This window comes from Schistocerca gregaria, chromosome 4 (assembly GCF_023897955.1).
Source record: "Schistocerca gregaria isolate iqSchGreg1 chromosome 4, iqSchGreg1.2, whole genome shotgun sequence".
Classification (NCBI taxonomy): Eukaryota; Metazoa; Arthropoda; class Insecta; order Orthoptera; family Acrididae; genus Schistocerca; species Schistocerca gregaria.
In genome coordinates, this window is record NC_064923.1 from 675403731 (window position 1) to 675423852 (window position 20122).

The 20122-nt window shown below is 41.6% G+C and overlaps 1 protein-coding gene across 1 annotated transcript; it reads left to right on the top strand.

Moving 5' to 3' along the window:
- The first annotated feature begins 244 nt into the window (after positions 1-244).
- Positions 245-9164, top strand: LOC126268088 (peptidyl-prolyl cis-trans isomerase 5-like). Its single transcript, XM_049973592.1, has 4 exons — positions 245-619; positions 858-1065; positions 1315-1499; positions 8861-9164. The coding sequence occupies exons 1-4, from the start codon at positions 524-526 to the stop codon at positions 8993-8995; spliced, it is 624 nt and encodes a 207-aa protein (XP_049829549.1). The 5' UTR covers positions 245-523; the 3' UTR covers positions 8996-9164.
- The last annotated feature ends 10958 nt before the right edge of the window (positions 9165-20122 follow it).

Consider the following 20122-nt stretch of genomic DNA (forward strand, 5'->3'; position numbering starts at 1 on the left):
ATGGAACATTGTGGGGAAACTAGGCAAATTAATGAAATAAACCGACGCCATTCCCTCTCTCCCGCTCTTGGTAAAAGTCAACGCCTTTCGAGAAAGCTTGGCGTAAGCGACCTGTTACGTTTCATTGACGGCCTGTGCGCTTTCGTAACGCATCGTGGATTTTTATGAAGTTCCGTACAGTTTCTGTCCGTATTGTTCAGTGTTAATCGATCTTAATGATAATAAATGATGCGCAGAATACAGTGTACAAAAAGTGCAGTACATGGACGTTATTATAACTTAGGTAAATTTTTTCGTACTATTTTATTTCATTGCAGGCCATAGCAGGACGAGTGATCCAGTATTATCGGTATCTTTGGATTTTGAAGGCAGTGAGCTGTCGAAATCTGATTGGACAACGCATACCTTCAGATTTTTCACACCTACAGTGGCGAGAGAAAACTAAGATTGGAGAGGTCGGGAGTTCAGTGACAGCGTGGTGGTGGTGTTGATTAAGTGCCTTTGATGCATGTAACGTTCTACAATGGCTCGTTGGCAAGTTCTGGTGCCAGTTTTTCTGTTTTTCTACGTTGTTGCTGCGGAGGGTGATCAAAAGAAAGGCCCTAAAGTAACAGACAAGGTATTGGAAAAATATTTTAGAAGTAACATTATTTCAGAAATAATACTAAGTGCAAACGTCAGCAACATATTCTAGCTGCATGTCCCATCAAGCCATTGATATTTACGAAGAACCGCTGGAGTGAAAACTACTGTGATAATTTTAAGTACATAGAAGTTTGGTGTAAATACCACAGAATTCTCATATTTTTAACAGTACTTGCTAGTTTTGACATGTAATATGGATATCTTTGTTTCAGGTATGGTTTGACATAAAGATCGGAGAGGAGAATGTGGGCAGAATAGAGATTGGTCTGTTCGGTAAAACTGTTCCAAAGACAGTTAAGAATTTTGTTGAGCTCGCACAAAAGCCTCAAGGTGAAGGTTACAAGGGAAGTAAGTTTCATAGAGTGATTAAAGACTTCATGATACAAGGAGGTGATTTTACCAGGGGTGATGGAACTGGAGGTGGGTAGCTTCTTGACTTACTCTACACTTACAGAGAAATTGTAAAGATAGAATTATCATACTATGAAGTATATACTGAACAGTACAGACTCTACTTGACTTTCTGAAACAGCACTTTGGTTAGTTTGTTTGGACAGTTTTATGGAGCTATTAAATTGCCCAAACAATCTTAGCAAAATGCTGTGCAGTGACTTGATGGCCACTGTTTTCTCAAAATTGTTTAAAGTAACTGTGTTTTCTTAAAACCAGGTCGAAGCATCTATGGAGATAAGTTTGCTGATGAAAATTTCAAGCTAAAGCACTATGGAGCAGGTTGGCTCTCAATGGCCAATGCAGGAAAGGACACAAATGGCTCTCAGTTCTTCATCACCACAAAACAAACACCATGGCTTGATGGGAGGCATGTTGTATTTGGAAAAGTGTTGAAGGGAATGGTAAGCTCTAATTTATTTAGAATGCATTTTTGTATGAGTGTTTGGTAAACATCTGAAGACAAGTGTTGCATATACAGGCTGTCTATATGTATAGCCTAAAAGTACACTGGTGGTGTTGGTGGGTTTTGTATTGTGTGCTGCAGGTGATAATACTAACTGCTGGGAATGATCAGACAAAATGGCAGAAAGAAAATGTTCGATAAACATGATGTGGAGTGTATGAGATTGTGGTGCATAATGGAATATATTGTGCAGAATGTTGTTGTGTAAAACAATGTTCTGTAAAATTTGAACCGTACTGATAGGCTTCTGCATAACTACAACCTAGGAAACTGAAATGTTTTGGAAATAGCCTACCCACAATTTTTTCATATCTATCATTGGTCTGAATGATAGATTAGTCCTTTACCACAGCCAGTTTTCCTCAAGTGACATTCGTTCACTTCACCAACTCTCAACCAAAGTGACTCATTTCAACACAGGTTAATCTGTTACCACAGGAAGTTTTCTTCCTGTCACATTTATAGTCTTTGTCAACTGATAAGCAAACTATAGCCTTGGATTATGAAACAGTGCCCAAGAAATCCTGCCATATTCCAAGAAACAGACAATGCAGTACAAGAAATGCATATAAAACCCAGTAACCAATTTTATAATCTCGTAATAGATCAGTGCTCTTAAGTCTCTTGCTAAGAGCAGTGCACAGCAGTAGACCTGCTGACACCGTTAGTGCACTTTAACCATCCACAGGAAACCTTCCTAATTTCCAAATGCTGTTAAAGAAGAAAGCAGTTGCTTGCAGTTTGTGGCATCCTATGAAGTAACTCAGTTTTGTACAAAAAAATTGACTTCTACAGGGATGTTTTTGTAACCCACAAAATGTCTAGATGGTAGTATACATCGGTGTGCACAAGCAGTGTGCACACCAAGGTGTGGTACAGGTGTGGCACACTGTCATGTGCTGTACATTGTGGATATGTTCAGTCTAGGAAATTGGTAATGTATAAGCTCCAGTGCAGTGGTCACCATCCTGCTGGAAGATTACATCTGGCTGACGGTCAACAAAGTGCCAAAGCACATCCATATAAACAGCTCATGTTACTGTTGGTTCAATGAAGAAAATTGTCCAAATATGCTTTCATCACACATTCACCTTCCCACATCTGTGTAAGGTTGCTTCATCAGAAAACGATATGAGACATCTAGGGTTGTCTCTGATCCTATCAAGAACTTCTAAGCATTTGAGTGAAGTTTATACGACACTTTGTGAACTGCTGAGCTGGAGATGTTAAGATCTCATGATACTTGGTAAACTGAGGTTTAATTTTCTGCCAGAATCTGCCCTTTTTACACTTCTAGTGGGCTAGGAACTTGTTATACAAAGTCTTAATTGTCTTAATGTCTGGTAGCTCCCTTTGAAATTAAAGGTAGAAATTTCTGTAGACACCCCTTCATGCCCCTTTCACATACTGTGCATTGGACTCTTCCTTGAGGTAATCATTTCTGATAACTAAGAATAGTTTGGATAAAAACTTAAGCAATTGAGTTGCGTTACATATATTGCAAACTGAAAGTATCCTTGCCTCTCAGGTTTTTTGAATTGAAATCTGGGAGGTTTCACATGGTCACACTATACTTGGCGAGTCACTAGTTTAGACACAAGTTGTATATTTTCCGTAACTACTTCAGAAAGCACATCTGTCTGTCTTACCTGTTGAAAAAGATTTCAAAGGTAAATTTTACCTGAGTAATAAGTATCAGGGATAGAGTTCCCCAAGAATTATAGTAAGTATTGCTGTGATATGTGAAATAAGGCTTTTCAAGTTAATGATGTCTTGGGGCCAAGGAGAAGCAGTAAAATTTTTCTAAGAAAAAGGTATTATAGTCGCCCCTTTCCATTATATTATAGGTTTAATTTTTAGCTATGTATACAGAAATTCATGGGTCTCCAGCATTTGTTTTTCTTGTTATTGATATCCTTGACATGTTTGCCATTGTTCCATCAAATTATTCTATCCGTAGAGTAATGTTATATTCTCCCAACTTATTTTGGTACCATCTAAGTATAAAGTTCAGCTTCAAAGGCAATTATTTTAAAATGCTAGCTGAGAATAGGGTAGTGCTGTTATTAAAGTGTCCTTAATGTTTTGTGCAAATGGTAGTACAGCAGGATTAGCAATGTAGTTGGGAGGGGCGCTCTTATATGTACATAACACCTGATATTACAGAACTTACTTATAACAAATCAAGACAGTTCCAGAATATTTCAGAAAACACAAAGGTGAATAAATTTTTTGTTGAGAAAACGGGATGCAAACCATTTTTCCTTTCATTCATTAGTTATGAAAAATTGTACCACAAATGTTTTGATATATCTTCAGTGTGCCATTGCCTTGAAACAGCATACTTTCATAAAACACAAGTTACAATTCTAAAATGCAATATGAAACAGTCTTTAACCACCAGTATGATGTTTCCCATCCTTTTCTTACAAGAAGTTGTACTAATGGCACTTTTTGAGACATCCTTAATATGCTGGTGCTTCGAAGTAGTACATCTTCATAGGATGCAAGTTATAATATAAAATGCGCCAATTATGGGCTTCAGATGAATAGGACAAAATCCAATATGGCATCTCCCAAGTTCTGCTTATGAAATAGGACAGCTTGGTTGAAGGGTCTGAGCCTTCATCAGGCCTGTGTTAGCCATACTCCGCAGAAGACACACCCTCAAACCTCTGCTGTGTAAAGCTGTGTGACATTTCAAAGTGCAACCTTAAGCTGCTCGATATCAGCTGTTCCAAAAACCTTGCCTGTCATTACATAAATTCATGTTGGAAAAATATTTGCAATGTCTTGATAATTTAAATCCTGTAATCCAACACAGATATATATATTTTAATATACAGGGTGTTTATAAATGAATATCGGGGTTTTAATGCTTTATAATATTTATTACATTAAACTTAGTTATAAATGATATGTCAAATGAAAGAGCAACTCAGTTGTTTGGCACCAGTGCCACTTCACTGGTATAGCGAAGTATGTGATTGGTTGAACTTCACTGTACCCAAGTGCTGGATAGGTCGCAAGGGGCCCAATGACAGGGCTTGCTTTGCATGACCTCTATGTTCACCCAACCAACGCGATGAGATTTTTTCCTTTGGGGCTTTATCAAGGATCATGTGTGCGTGCCTCTGCTACCAGCAGTCCACCCTGAATTAAGAAACCGGATTGAAGCAGCTGTTGCTACAATCACGAAGACACACTTATCAATGTTTGGGAAGAACTCTGCTATAGACTTGATGTGTGCAGTGCGACAAATGGTGCTCACAATTAACATTAATAAGGTTTTTGGTAAAACTGTTTGAGTTGCTCTTTCATTTGACATATCATTTATAACTGTAAGTTTAATATAATAAATATTGTAAAGCATTAAAACCCTGATATTCATTTATAAACACTCTGTATATTTTTGGATATTTCCACTTCAGAGCCTTCAGCTACGAGTCACACCTGCTCTGGAACATACAGGAGCTAATTCAGAACTGTAACACAATGAGTTTGGCAGTAGCAATTTAACATTTTCATATCCCAACATTATCTTGATTTCCAAAAGTGGATTGAACATAACCAATATATAACTGATATCAGCAGTCGTCTTCGACCCATGATAATTGTGGTATATGATGTTATGGTTGTGTAGTTAGAGAACCAGTAGGTTATGGTGACACTGACCTGTAGCTCTGCACGAGATCTATGTTAAGTTGGAAGGTGAGAGTTTGGTTGAGAATTGATGAAACCAATATGCCCTGACACTAATTGCAACTCTTATTATGGTGCATATTGTACACATATTGATGGTTGGTTTATGTTCACCATTTTGGTGATGTCATGGATCAAAGCAAATTGGTGGCATCAGCATAAATGTTTTCAGTAGGTTATTTATAGTACTAAAAAAAAGTGTCAAGCAGTATTCAAAGTCTGGCTTTGGAGTGGCACACACATCTCTGGTTATTTTTCTGCCTCTTAGTGGCTGTCTAAAACTACTCTCATTGGCTATGCATAATTACTGTGTTGTATTGCCAGCCTTTGTGTGACAGTACACCACTAATCCCAATGTCCACCCCTGGTAGCTGAGTGGTCAGAGCAACAGAATGTCAATCCCAAGGGCCTGGGTTTGATTCCCGGTTGGGTCGGAGATTTTATCCACTCAGGGACTGGGTGTAGTGTTGTCCTAATCATTATTTCATCCCCATGGACGCGCAAGTTGCCGAAGTGGTATCAAATCGAAATACTTGCACCCAGGGAACGGTCTACCCAATGTGAGGCCCTAGTCACATGGCATTTATTTTCATTCTACAGCCATTCTAAATTTCTTAATATTCAGCTGAATGAGCCTCTGTCATCCCGCTTTAGTGTTCAGTACCACTAGTTTTCGGAAAGAATATTTCATACTGCTGTGGAGTGTGCACTGTTGTTGACAATTCCTGGCAGATTTTGTGTGCCAGACTAGGATTTGAACATGGGCCTGTGCCTTCTGTGGGTATTGGTCTTGGTAACTGAGCTATTCTGACAGGACTTGTGACCTACTTTCTAAGCTTCACTTCTGGCAGGACTGCTCTCCCACTTTCCAAACTTCATAGCTCTTTAGGTAAGAGCATACAAAGTCAAGCTTTTGAGTCTTGGTCCTGCACATAGTTCTGATCTTCCAGGATGTTTCAGAACAGTGGAATCTCTGATGCTATGTGAACTTTCATTTTGTAAACATTTCCCAAGGCTGTGGCCAATCCATGTATTTCCCCACTATCTTTTCTTCCAGCAGTGAAGGTTGTAATCAAGCCATTTCTCTGAACTGTCCTCTCTTCCAGGAGTGCTAATACCACATGTATGCTGGAGGACTTCTGTGGAGTCTGGAAGGCAGGAGTAAAACACTGGCAGAAATAAAGTTTGGTATTGCATATATAGCAAACTCGATAAGAGCACTGCCTGTGTAAGGCAAGGTCCTGTGTTTGAGTCATGGTTTGGCACAAGGTTCTAATTTGGCAGGAAGTTTCAGAAATGGTTTTGGTACCAACTTTTCAATATAAACATGTACCAAGTGTACACATTTCAGTAAGGTCATTAAATCTAAGAATGCTGTTAAAATTTAACTCTCATACATGCTTTACATCCATCAGTACCAGGTGTGGGCTGAGAGGGCTGCCTACATTTCTCTCTGTATTTATGTACTTCATTCTATATTTTTCTGGTCTTCAAAGTATAACTAACACATACATACACCATGATTTCTCTAGAACAGTGACCATGCTTATGGCTAACATCATACAAAATCGCATGTGGGTTGCACTTATTGACAGTATAAGGTACATCTTGGCAACAGGTTTCTGTGTAAAGTTTGAAGCAGCCAGTGGGAGGATATTATGTGGTAGCCAGTGGGCAGTTATCTACCTACTTTTTCAGGCTGTTAATTTATGAATTAATCATTTTATGTGGACAGCCTTTCCTTCACATTCTGCTTTGATTGCTTGCATTGTCTGGATGGCTAATTCTTAGTTTTATGCTTTTGCTGTTTATAAAAGTTTGTTTTATTGATCTATACAATGTTTTTGTACTATCTTGTTGAAATATTGTCAGCTGAAGTGTCCGATCCCACCAGTCTGCATTGATCCGTGACATAAGGGTGTGTGTGATGTCATTATGGTGCAGAGTTTACAAATCAGTTGTGTTTGTAGATGTCATCCTGTTGTCTTTAATGGTGCCCTCTGGTGTGTGTGTGTGTGTGTGTGTGTGTGTGTGTGTGTGTGTGTGTGTGTGTGTGTTTTTTTTTTTTTTTTTTCTTTGTTTGGGGTGGCCAACCTAGTTTGCAGTGCTGAGTTTGTTGGTGGTATGTATTGAGTGTGTTTCAGTTTGTTGGATGTTGATTTTTGGGTTTTTGAGGCGTTGAGTCTGGTTTTATTTTTAGTAGTTGTAGGTGTTGGTTTTTGGTATTTATAGTTGTGGTTGACCTGTGTAGGTCAAGGGAAATGTCAGATTCCTATTTTTGTAGCTGTAGGTGTTTGGTATAATCAGCTATGGTTGACCTATAAAGGTCAAGGGAAGTGTCAGATTACTGTGGATTTGGTTGGTATAGCAGAATTTAGTAAATTGCTTTTTCTTTGCCAATCATTTTGTGCTTTCTGGCATCATTTTTTTACTGTTATATTTAGCTTGTCTCACCCTAAAACCCCCAATTTCCTATGGTTGTCCTGTTAGTTGATTGTATTATTGGAGGGAGATGTTATTGTCTTGGTATATGTATTTTCATGTTTGTTGCTATGTGTATGAAGTAATGTCATAGGCACCATATTGGAGATGCTGAGAATGGCCATTTCTGCTGTATTCATGTCACAGGTCTAAGCAGACGGGTGGAATCGGACGCTTCTATAATTATGAAATATGACTACTTTTTTTTTTTTTTTTTTTTTTTTTTTTTTTTTTTTTTGTCACAAACGCAGAATCTACATGGTGACTGACTGATGTGTAGCCAGAGATCTAGGTTAGGTTGGAAGTGACAGTTTGGTGGCCTGTTTATGAAGACAATGAATGTAAAGGTGGAATCTTAGTTGAGTTGACAGATTGCTCTGTAGTGTAGCTAGAGGTCTGTCAGCTTGTCTGCTGGCAGTATTTTCCCTCATTTTTTGTTTACTTGCATCTAGATCTCTGCAGTAATGTAAAATACATATATGCCAAAAGCAATTAATGAAATTTCAATGTTAAATTGTTCCTTACATTTTCTCGTGTATTTGCTCCTGAAAAAAACAATGTTCTCCTCATAAAAGGCAGTTTGATTGCTCTCTAGAACTTAGCAATGGGAGGTCATTGTTAACATTAAAATGTTAATACTTTTAATGGAAACATCAACTAATTAGCTGTATGAATCAGCTGATCAGTCATCTCAACTTTCCATGACTGCTCGTGACAGGTGTTACTAAGACACTTCGAGGTTAGAATGTGGATGGCCTTTGGTAAACACGTATCATACATTCCATTGTTCATTTTCATAATAGATACTCAGTTTGACACTGGTGGCTCTTAATTACCAATGTCCTTATTTTGGAAGACTGATTTATCACCTCATAGGACTCCAGTATTTGCCAACCCTTGCACAGGGTGGCCTGTCCCAGAGAATATTGTTACTTGTTAGGTTATTACACTACCAGTTTTTAATTTTTTTCAGAAGATATTGAATACCAGAAGTTGGCATTCCTTATTCTCCCTCTGCTTGCTTAGCAATAGTGTAAAATGTTATCTTCATTCCCTTGTGGACAGACCATTGCTGTTTTCTCCTGATGCATCACACAGTATTAAATTTGATTGCAGGATGTTGTCAGGAAGATTGAATCCACACCTACGGATGCAAGAGACAGGCCAAACCAAGATGTTGTTATAGCAGACTCTGGTGCAGAAACTGTGTCTGAACCCTTTTCAGTGACTAAGGAAGAAGCGACCGAATGAAGATGTGTAAGTGGAACTCGAGGTGAAAGAACATCACAGAAGCAGAAGTTACAGTGAACTCGGTGGGCAGGTCATTCCAGAAATGTTTGTTAAATGATCTTTGTATAACTTGGAACTTTTGTGTGTCTGTTTCTACAAGTGGAGAATAAAGATTTTTTTATAAACAGAGCATCCAGTTTTTTCAGAAATTGCAACAATCTTAATATCCTTCAGACATGCTGTTAAGAGTGAAAACAGCATAATTAAATACCAGCCATGTTATATTAAGTTTAATGGTAACATAACAAAACTTGATGTAGAGATTTAAGTGTTTAAAAATACAAAAGTAACATACTCTTTAATACTTCAAAGCTTTATTTTTATTGGTATGTATTATATCATGATTTGATCACACAAAATCAGTTTGTCTTAATGGCACTGATTGTCACGCCTGACAGTACACAAAGCTAAGAGCGTGTCATCGTAAACATGGTTTTACAAATTAGCTTTTTGAGTGAGAATTGTAGGTCTCTTCAGCTAGAATTTGGGAGAGGGGTCCAGTATTTTTAACTTTCAGTGTAACTCCCATACCTAATCAATGTAAAAACTCTTAGCCTTCCATGAACTGAGGTGGCACATTAGTAAGATAATCTGTTCAGAAGTATGGTCATCCAGATTTAGGTTTTGTGATCTATTTAAGTCATCTAAGGGAATTTTGGGGATGGTTCCTTCAAAAGACCTTCCCCAATTTCTTTCTCTAATGTGCGATTCTGCTCAGTGTGTAATTACCTCATCAGTAATAGGATATAAAACTGTCTTCAATCAGTATTTGCTTCTGTGTGCAAATGGGAGACTTCCCATTACTCCTACCACATGGGAAATAGATTTCTGCCTACAGTAAAACACAACTATTACCAACAGAGATAGAGGGGCTGGCCAGTACTTACCTCAGCTCAGTACAGCCGATAGAAACACAAACAACCGAAAATTTAAGTTCCTAGCTTTCGGAATAAATGTTCCTTCATCAGGGAGGAGAGGGAGGGGGGGGGGGGGGAAGAAAGGGAAGAAGGGAAAGTAGATTTAGTTACTCACAACCCAGGTTATGAAGCAACAGGAAAAACAGGGAGGGTAGCAAGGATGGAGGCATGGTTGTCAGAGGGAAGTCAAAGATATTCTACTGTAGGTACTGCGCCAGCTTCAGACCAAAGAGGATGCATACAGAAGTAAAGAGGTGTATAGTATAAAGATGTAGGATGAAAAGATGCATGAATGGCTAAAGAAGAAAGGGAAAGAGGAGAAGACTGAAGAGTAAATGGGAGTGAGGTGGTTTAACATAGGTTCAGTCCAGGGGGATGGCGGGATGAAAGGATGTGCTGGAGTGCAAGTTCCCATCTCCGAAGTTCAGAGGGACTGGTGTTGGGTGGGAGAAGCCAAATGTCACATACGGTGTAGCAGGTTCCTAGGTCCCTTGAATTATGCTGGAGGGCATGCTCCGCTACTGGGTATTGGACATCTAGGCGGACAGTTCGTCTGTGTCCGTTCATGTACATCTGTGTTCGTTCATGCGCGCAGCCAGTTTTGTTGTTGTCATACCAATGTAAAAGGCTGTGCAGTGCAGGCATGTCAGCTGATAAATGACGTGTAGTTTCACACGTGGCCCTGCCTTGAATTGTGTATGTTTTACCAGTAGCGGGGCTGGAGTAGGTGGTTGTGGGGGGGGGGGGGGGTGCATGGGGCAGGTTTTGCAGTGGGGTCGGTTACAGGGGTAGGAACTGCTGGGTAAAGAAGGTAGTCTGGGAATATTGTAGGGTTCAACAAGGATGTTACGGAGGTTAGGGGGACGACGAAAGGCAACTCTGGGTAGTGTGGGGAGAATTTTGTCAAGGGATGATCTCATTTCAAGGGTTGACTTGAGAAAGTCATATCCCTGGCGGAGTAATTTATTGATGTATTTGAGGCCAGGATAACATTGGGTGATAAGGGGGATGCTTCTGTGTGGTCTGAGGGTAGGAATATTGTTGGATGGGGAGGAATGTATTGCTCGGGAGAGCTGTTTGTGGACAAGGTCTGCAGGATAGTTGCGGGAGAGGAAAGCACTGGTCAGGTTATTGGTGTAATTGTTGAGGGATTCGTCACTGGAGCAGATATGTTTGCCACGAATACCTAGGCTGTAGGGAAGGGAGCATTTGATGTGGAATGGATGGCAGCTATCAAAGTGAAGGTACTGTTGTTTGTTGGTGGATTTGATATGGAAAGAGGTGTGGATGTGAGCTTCAACAAGATGGTCAACATCCAGGAAGGTGGCTTGGGTTTTGGAGAAGGACCAGGTGAAATTCAGATTCGAAAAAGAGTTGTTTTCAGTCTTCTCCTCTTCCCCTTTCCTCTTTAGCCATTCATGCATCTTTTCATCCTACATCTTTATACTATACACCTCTTTACTTCTGAATGCATCCTCTTTGGTTTGAAGCTGGCACAGTACCTATAGTAGAATATCTTTGGCTTCCTTCTGACAACCATGCCTCCATCCTTGCTACCCTCCCTGTTTTCCTTTCCCTGTTGCTTCATTACCCGGGTTGTGAGTTACTAAATCCACTTTCCCTTCTTCTCTTTCTTTCCCCTCTCTCCTCCCTGATGAAGGAACATTTATTCCGAAAGCTAGGAACTTAAATTTTCGGTTGTTTTTTGTGTTTGTATCAGCTGTACTGAGCTGAGGTAAGTACGGGCCAGCCCCTCTCTCTCTCTTTGTTAGTAATTGTTTCACATCTTTATGAGATTTTCCATTAATTAGTAAAACACAACTAGCATGTCTCAGACCAGTGGACCAATCCAAGTATCATCGTTCATGCTGTGCACAAAGCACTAAACAGGCAAACTTTTTCATTGAAAATGGGTTAAGAATATTGATCATTTCATTGGTCCTCAGTCTTTTGCAATGGCAAGCTTGAATAAAATCTTCACCGACTGCTAGGGCTGGCATGGTGTTCCATTTATACACTGTCCAGTCACGGTAAAAAGCCTGCATAACCACCTTTTGCAGTGCGGACCACTGCAGGACATGCAGGGAAAGAGTCACTGGAGTTCTGGAAAGGATGTGAAGCCATGCCAAATCCAGTGTCTTGTCCAGGTATGCAAGCTTTCTTGGTTGAGAATCCGTGATGCGAACAGCCTTATCGAGATGGTCCTAAGAGTTCAGCAGACTCATCCTGGTACTCCTTGAACTATGTGCATACCCTGCAAGCTGTGTGACACCTTCCATTGTACTACTTGTTGACTCCACCAGTGTTGAGGAGAAACAAACTGCATATAGGGGTGCATGTGGTTCCCAAGGATAGACTTCCAGAATGACGTTCCCCAGCCTGTAATGCTCCCTCCTATGGCCTTGACCCTTCTCTGATAGATGAGGAACCCAGTGGAAAAGGAGCACATGCTACACGCACAGTGATTTTGGTACAGGAAGGCAGCCGATGCCAACTAGTATTGTAGGTGGGAACTTTTAGCACAGTGGCATGTGCTTGTTCCTTTAGAGAGCATATCATATTTGCTGTTACTCAGGACTGACAATTCCCAGTGGATAGCGGCCCATACCAATAGTATCTCCCGTCTCATGAGTCGATTCGTCTCATTGGTTGACTTGGTTTCGGAAAGCGAATCAGAAAGTGTTTCTCAAATGTGGTTCATATATTTCCAAGATGGTGGCAAAAGATGTTGCTATTAAAGTTACACATGAAGAAAATGCAACAGTACAAGTAAAAAAAAAATCGTAAAGAAAATGAGTGGATAGATAATGAAAGGTAGAGGTTAAGAAACAATGGAAAAGAATATAAATCCCAGGGAAAAAAAATTGGTCCCGAGAAAATGTTTCATAGTGCCACAGATCCAAGCTCCAAAACTAGTTTCTGCAAATACACAACATTGAATGAAGAACAGGTGGAGGCAATATTTGAGTTTTGTTGATTGGGAGATTGTTGTTGTTGTCTTCAGTCCTGAGACTGGTTTGATGCAGCTCTCCATGCTACTCTATCCTGTGCAAGCTGCTTTATCTCCCAGTACCTACATCCTTCTGAATCTGCTTAGGGTATTCATCTCTTGGTCTCCCTCTACGATTTTTACCTTCCACGCTGCCCTCCAATACTACATTGGTGATCCCTCGATGTCTCAGAACATGTCCTACAAACCAATCCCTTCTTCTAGTCAAGTTGTGCCACAAGCTCCTCTTCTCCCCAATTCTATTCAATACCTCCTCATTAGTTACGTGATCTACCCATCTAATCTTCAGCATTCTTCTGTAGCGCCACATTTTGAAAGCTATTCTTGTCTAAACTATTTATCGTCCATGTTTCACTTCCATACATGGCTACACTCCATACAAATACTTTCAGAAATGACTTCCTGACATTTAAATCTATACTCTGTCACCAAATTTTTCTTCTTCAGAAACGGTTTCCTTCCAATTGCCAGTCTACATTTTATATCCTCTCTACTTCGGCCATCATCACTTATTTTGCTCCCCAAGTAGCAAAACTCCTTTACTATTTTAAGTGTCTCATTTCCTAATCTAATTCCCTCAGCATCACCCGACTTAATTCGACTACATTCCATTATCCTCGTTTTGCTTTTGTTGATGTTCATCTCATATCATCCTTTCAAGACACTGTCCGTTCCATTCAACTGCTCTTCCAAGTCCTTTGCTGTCTCTGATAGAATCACAATGTCATCGGCAAACCTCAAAGTTTTTATTTCTTCTCCTTGGATTTTAATACCCTCTGAACTTTTCTTTTGTTTCCTTTACTGCTTACTCAATATACAGATTAACATCGGGGAGAGGCTACAACCCTGTCTCACTCCCTTCCCATCCGCTGCTTCCCTTTCATACCCCTCGACTCTTATGTCTGCAATCTGCTTTCTGTACAAATTGTAAATAGCCTTTCGCTCCCTGTATTTTACCCCTGCCACCTTCAGAATTTGAAAGAGAGTATTCCAGTCAACATTTTCAAAAGACTTTCTCTAAGTCTGCAAATGCTAGAAACGTAGGTTTGTCTTTCCTTCTAAAAAAGATTGGGAGATTATAATAAGCAAAATGCTTTTTTATTTGGAGTAGTTCGGCCTAATAAGTGCAAAAAAAGTGTAGCCAAAGAGGAGGAAGGTTTCTTTCAGGTATTTTATTTCAGACACACCTGTTACTGAGGTTGAAGTGTGTAGGACTTCATTTTTAGCTGTTCATACCATTTCTGTTAAACATTTGAGGACTGTCAATAGCAATGAAGAATGTGACACACAATCATGAATATAAAAGAACATGTTTCTGTACATAAACCTAGACAGGATAGAAGAGGTAAACATTCAATGGACGAGAGAAAAAATAGGGGTAGAAACCACATCAAAATGTTTCCAAGGTACACATCATATTATAGTAAAACATAAAATCCGAACAAGTCCTACATAACCTCTGTTCACTCGATTGCTGGAATGTATCGTTTGTACTGTTAAGATCTTAAAAATTCAGATGAAGTCCCAGTGAAACGTGTATGACCCCATTTTCAACACTGAATATAATATTGGTTTTAAATTGCCGCTGAGTGATATATGTCGTATTTGTGATTCTGCTAAAGCACATAACACTGAATCCACAGACATCAAAGTACACCTTGAGAAAGCTGAAGCTGGATGTAGTGCTCTGAAAAGTGACACACATGTGCCAAAACAGGATGGTAGTGATGCACTTGTTTAATGCATGGACTTACAAGCATTGCCAATACCATCTATTTTGACGGAAACAGATCTTTTACAAGAGATGTGTTTGGACATATGATTTCTGTATTCACCGTTGTAGTGATGTGTGTCTGGTCCTGGAATGTTGCATCTAGAGGCGCCAATGAAGTAGCTAGCTGCATTTTAAAGGATTTAGATATGATGAAGAGTGCCCTCAAAGGCTCATCATTTATTCTGATTCGTGTGTTGGACAAATTAAAAACTGTATTATCCTAGGTCTGTGGTTGTACCTCCTAATAAAAAAATGTTTTTTTGTTGAGCACAATTTCTCCTGCCATGTCACAGGGATTTTGGAGTTATTGAGTAACTGAAAAGAAAGAGACAGGCTGTGTACACTCCAGCAAAATGGGCTGAACTTATAAGAAAGAGCAAGCAAAAGAACCCATTCATTGTGGTTGAAACGAAGAAAGACGACTTCATGTCTCGTCGTCTATAATGAGGAGTATCGTCAAACAGTGTTACTGTTGACAAAAAGCTTGCAGACATGAGAAAAGCAATGGTGTTAAGATTAGTGAGTGATGAACATTCTGTATATATCAAATATTCACAGAGTCAAACTGACAAACCTGTGAGTTAGTTTACAGAAGTGTCGTGGGCAATTTACAAAGCTTGCAGACTGCCAGTTAGTTCCTAAGTATCCAAATGGACATCAAATTAAGGCAGCAAAGTTCAAGGACCTTCAAAGCTTACTGCAATTAGTGCCTCCAATATATTTAAGCTTTTATCAGTCATTGATAAGTGATGGTAGTGATGATACAATGGAACAGAAAAACATTGATGAGGAGTTTTACTATTAATGACATGCTCTGTAATGTGACTAAGTCTCAAGGATTTCATTTTCTGTACTTTAAATTGTAATAAAGTGACCTAATATTTAAGTGTTTGCAAAACACCACCTACTGTTGGTATCACAGCAGTTCACATTACTATACAAAATCATATTTCCTTAATTCCCATTTCCCAACACAACATACTCTGGTGGCATGCCCCTTTTCCACTGGGCCCCTCAATTGTTGCAGGGTGTTTGCCTTCAACCTGGTGGAGCGTAAAATGTGCTTCATCTGAAAAGCCTACCTATCACCCCTCTCCAGTCATCTTGGTGTGAAACTTCCAGCCTTTGTTGCTGGTGAACAGCCATCAGAATAGATATATGAACCAGGCTATTGTGGTGGAGCCCCATACATAGAATTTGTTTGAATGGTACTGAGGAGACAGTGTTGGCAGTTACTTGGTTCATTTGGACTTCAGTTGGTCAACAGTTGCACGTCTGTTCACCCACACCATTGTCATCTATGGCCCATGGTGCAACACAGGTGCCTCGGTGCTGGTTTGGGATAACACCAATTTGCTATGCATGGTATACTTTAACCACGATGGCATGAGAACAGTTGACAGAGCTAACCATGCTTCCAGCATTGCCCCTTTGGATATCAGACAAATTACTCTGTTTCCACATCACGACAAGGACTGCACTGTTTTCTGCATCCTTGACAAGATTTATATACCCTTCACTGCTGGTGGTGCCATCTGTGAGGGGTTAATGCACATCGACGTCAAAAAATGCCAGTGGTCACTTAATGTGACTGCTACCTCTCATATAGATGGTCCAGTGTCTGAAACCTCCCAGTGGAAGGCTGGAAAGTCATAGGCACGGGAAGTAGAGTTAAGCAGCTCTAGTCCATTGCTCCCTTTGCTTTATGAACTGTGTAAGCTGGACACAATTCTCAGCGATAGTGCCCCCCTGTGGGTCCGAGGGTTGGAATATGCCCAAGGTATTCCTGCCTCTTGTAAGAGGTGACTAAAAGGAGTCTCACTTTTTGGCCTTATGAGTTCAGGTCCCATTCTATGGTTTGACCTGCCACTTTCAAAATTCTACAGGGGTGCGGGACCTATGGGTAAGGATGCCTTAAGTGGTGCACGAGTTATCCACGGTGCCCTTAGATTCGATCTCCTGAATCTCTTGTCATAAATTTGCATCCCCACCTGCAATTCAACCATTTGGGTGAGGACACTTTCCGGGGTATGTCATCTTCTTCCGTTGTCTCCTGTCCTCTTTCGCCCCCACGACAACATTGGATTTCTCTGTGCCCAGTATCCATTACAGCAGATAGTCCGTTGTGGTGGGGCCGCCATGTACCCATTTGATGGTAGCCGTCATGTACCCATTTGGTGGTAGCCCCCCCGACAACACAGGGATCCCACTGCTGATGCCTGAGCTGTAAACTCCCCACGTATGCCAAGGAGTAGATACCTGTCTTCCTGGGGCATCAGGGCTCCCGGAAACGGCCATCATGCTAGGTGACCTTTGCTGTGGCTGGGTGGCACCTGTGGGGAGAGCCCCTTAGTCATCTCTTGCTGGTGATCATATGGAGCCAGGAGTCTCTAAGAAGGGCAAGATCGAACACAGTGCTGACAGGTATGACCCTAAATTGTTTCCCTCCCTCACTACATCATGGGACAAACGTAGGGCTACAGAGCGGAGAGGGGCATATTTGCCTTGGTTTTTAGTCTATAGCAGAACTGATGGGGACCCCTTTCTACCTACAAAGCCTCAATTTTTCATTGAACACCTTGAGGATAAATTTGGAGAAGTGACTGCTGTCTAAGATGCGAAACAGCACAATCTTTATTCAGATAGCATCCCCAGCCCAATCCTGAGTGTTACTTGCCTGTGACAAGCTGGGTGATATTCCTGTTTCCGTCACTCCCCATAAAAGCCTCAACATAGTCCAGGGGATCATTTTCCTTTGCGATCTCCTCTTGCAGTCTGACTATGAGCTCCACGTGAATTTAGAATGGCAGGGTGTTCATTTCCATCGTCGCGTTTACAGGGTACCCAAAGACAACAAGTTTGATACAGTTGCCTTCATCTTGGTCTTTGAGGGTGATTCATCGCCTGAAAAGGTCAAGATGATGGCTTACCGCTGTGACGTTAACCATCCATCCCTCCCCCTATGTGGTGATTTTAGTGCTGGAAGTTCGGGCACACGTCCTCCCGCTGCATTTCCAGCGCCACATGTCGAAACTGCATATGTCCACTGCACCCAGATATTCCATGTGCACCTCCTCCGACTAGCATCAACTATGGAGAGCACCACTCTACCTGCACGCTAGAATGCCCGGTACCCCAAAAGGAGCGGAAAATCATGGAGTACAAGACCCTGGACCAGTTGACTTACACAGAGGCTGAACTTAAATGTGACAGATTACATCCCATTCAGTTGACGTCGACATATGCTTCAGCTACGCCACCAATGCCGTCCCGAGTGCCAATGGTTCCTCACTCTGTGCCAAGAACAGTGGGCCCTCCGAGCCATCAGAATACATCCGCATCCTTGGTGGTAGGGGAAAAATCTTCCTCCATTGCACCCAAAGCACCTAGTTCAGGAGCAAGGCCCCCACAAACGCAGGGGACATCGGCCCTTCCCCCCTGCTGGAGAAGCAACAGCCTGGCTTCTCTCATGCGGAAGGGGTCCCTTGGGACCCTCTCTCCCAAGGTCTTCTCTAATGCCATGGCGAACACTCTCCAGTAGCTCAAGGAGCCAAAAGCTGCTGGACAAAGAGCTTCCTCCGTGCCTTCTTCAGAGAAATCTTATCAAGCAAGTCCCTAAAGAGAAGCGAGAGAGCAAGAATACTAAGTAGTAGTCTGCTAAGAAAGAGGACCTTCCGGTGTCTCTAACACCACCACCACCACCACCACCACCAATTCTGCATCTGGGGATGTGGTGGAGATCTTAATGTCCCCTGCAGACCTGGATCTCACTGAAGCCTCATCCACCATAGAAATGGCTACAAATACTCTATCGGTGGCATCAACTAACCCTGAGGCATAACTTACCACATTGCGTGCTTCATGCCTTCCCAATCTCTCGATAACATCATCCTCCAGTGGAATTGCAGCGGTTTTTTCCACCGCCTGGCTGAGATACAGCAACTCTTAAGCTTTACACCTGCTTTCTGCATTGCCCTCCAGTAAAACCTGGTTCCCGGCAATGCGGACACCTGCCCTCCATGGCTATAGGGGATATTACAAGAAACACAGTGACTATAATAATGTATCAGGTGGAGTTTGTGTTTATGTCCTGAACTCAGTATGCAGTGAACTTTGCCTCTTCAAACACCTCTTGAAGCTGTGGCTGTCAAGACACAGGAAATAATTGTCTGCAACATATATCTTCCTCCAGAGAGTGCAATACCCTTGAATGCATTGGCTGCACTGATTGATCAACTCCCTAAACCTTTCCTGCTTTTGGGAGATTTTAATGCTCATAACCCCTTGTGGGGTGGCACTGTGCTTACTGACCGAGGCAGAGATATAGAAAATTAGCTGTCACAACTCGACCTCTGCCTCTTAAATACAGGTGCCCCCACACATTTCAGTGTGGCACATGGCACATATTCAGCCATTGATCTCTCAGTCTGCAGTCCTGACCTTCTCCCATCTAACCCCGCAGAGCGCACGATGACCTGTGTGGTAGTGACCACTTCCCTATCTTCCTGTCACAGCCCCGGCATCAGGCCCACGGACACCTGCCCAGATGGGCTTTAAACAAGGCAGACTGGGACACCTTCACCTCTGCTGTAACCATTGAATCTCCCCCACATGGTAACATCGATGTGGTGGTTGAGCAGTTGACTACGATTGTTTCTGCGGTGGAAAACACGATCTCTCGTTCTTTAGGGTGGCCCCAGCAAAAGAGATTCTTTTGGTGGTCCCCAGTAGTCACTGAGGTAATTAAGGAGTGTCGGCAAGCTCTACAGCGGCACCTTTAAATGGCTCCATGCCCACGTTTGCAAGCATATCAAAAGGCGAAAACAAGAGTGTTGGGAGAGATACATCTCGACCTTTGGGTGCCATACGTCACCTTCCCAAGTCTGGGCAAAGATCAAACAAGTTTTTGGGTACCTGACCGCAACAGGTGTCCCCGGCTTTAACATAAATGGCGTGTTATCTACCGACGCAAACGTGACTGCCGAGCACTTTGATGAGCACTATGCTCTCGCCTCTGTATCGGAGAATTCCCACCAGCCTTTTGCACTCTCAAATGGCGGATGGAAGGGGAAGTCCTCTCATTCAGTACACGCCACAGTGAACCCTATAACACCCCATTTACAGAGTGGGAGCTCCTCAGTGCCCTTGCACATTGCCCAGACACAGTTCCTGAGCCAGATCAGATTCACAGTCAGATGATGAAACATCTCTCATCTGGCAACAAGCGACACCACCTCGTGATGTTCAACCAGATCTGATGCGATAGTGTATTTCCATTGCACTAGAAGGAGAGCACCATCTTACCAGTGCAAAAACCCATCAAAAACTCGCTTCATATTGATAGCTATTGAGCCATCAGCCTCACAAACGTTCTTTGCAAGCTGCTG

Excerpts from the sequence above, each read along its gene's own strand:
- LOC126268088 (XM_049973592.1), top strand. The coding sequence starts at position 524 with ATGGCTCGTTGGCAAGTTCTGGTGCCAGTTTTTCTGTTTTTCTACGTT. Across the intron at positions 620-857 it reads GCCCTAAAGTAACAGACAAG|GTATGGTTTGACATAAAGAT; the intron begins GTATTGGAAAAA and ends TCTTTGTTTCAG. Across the intron at positions 1,500-8,860 it reads GAAAAGTGTTGAAGGGAATG|GATGTTGTCAGGAAGATTGA; the intron begins GTAAGCTCTAAT and ends ATTTGATTGCAG.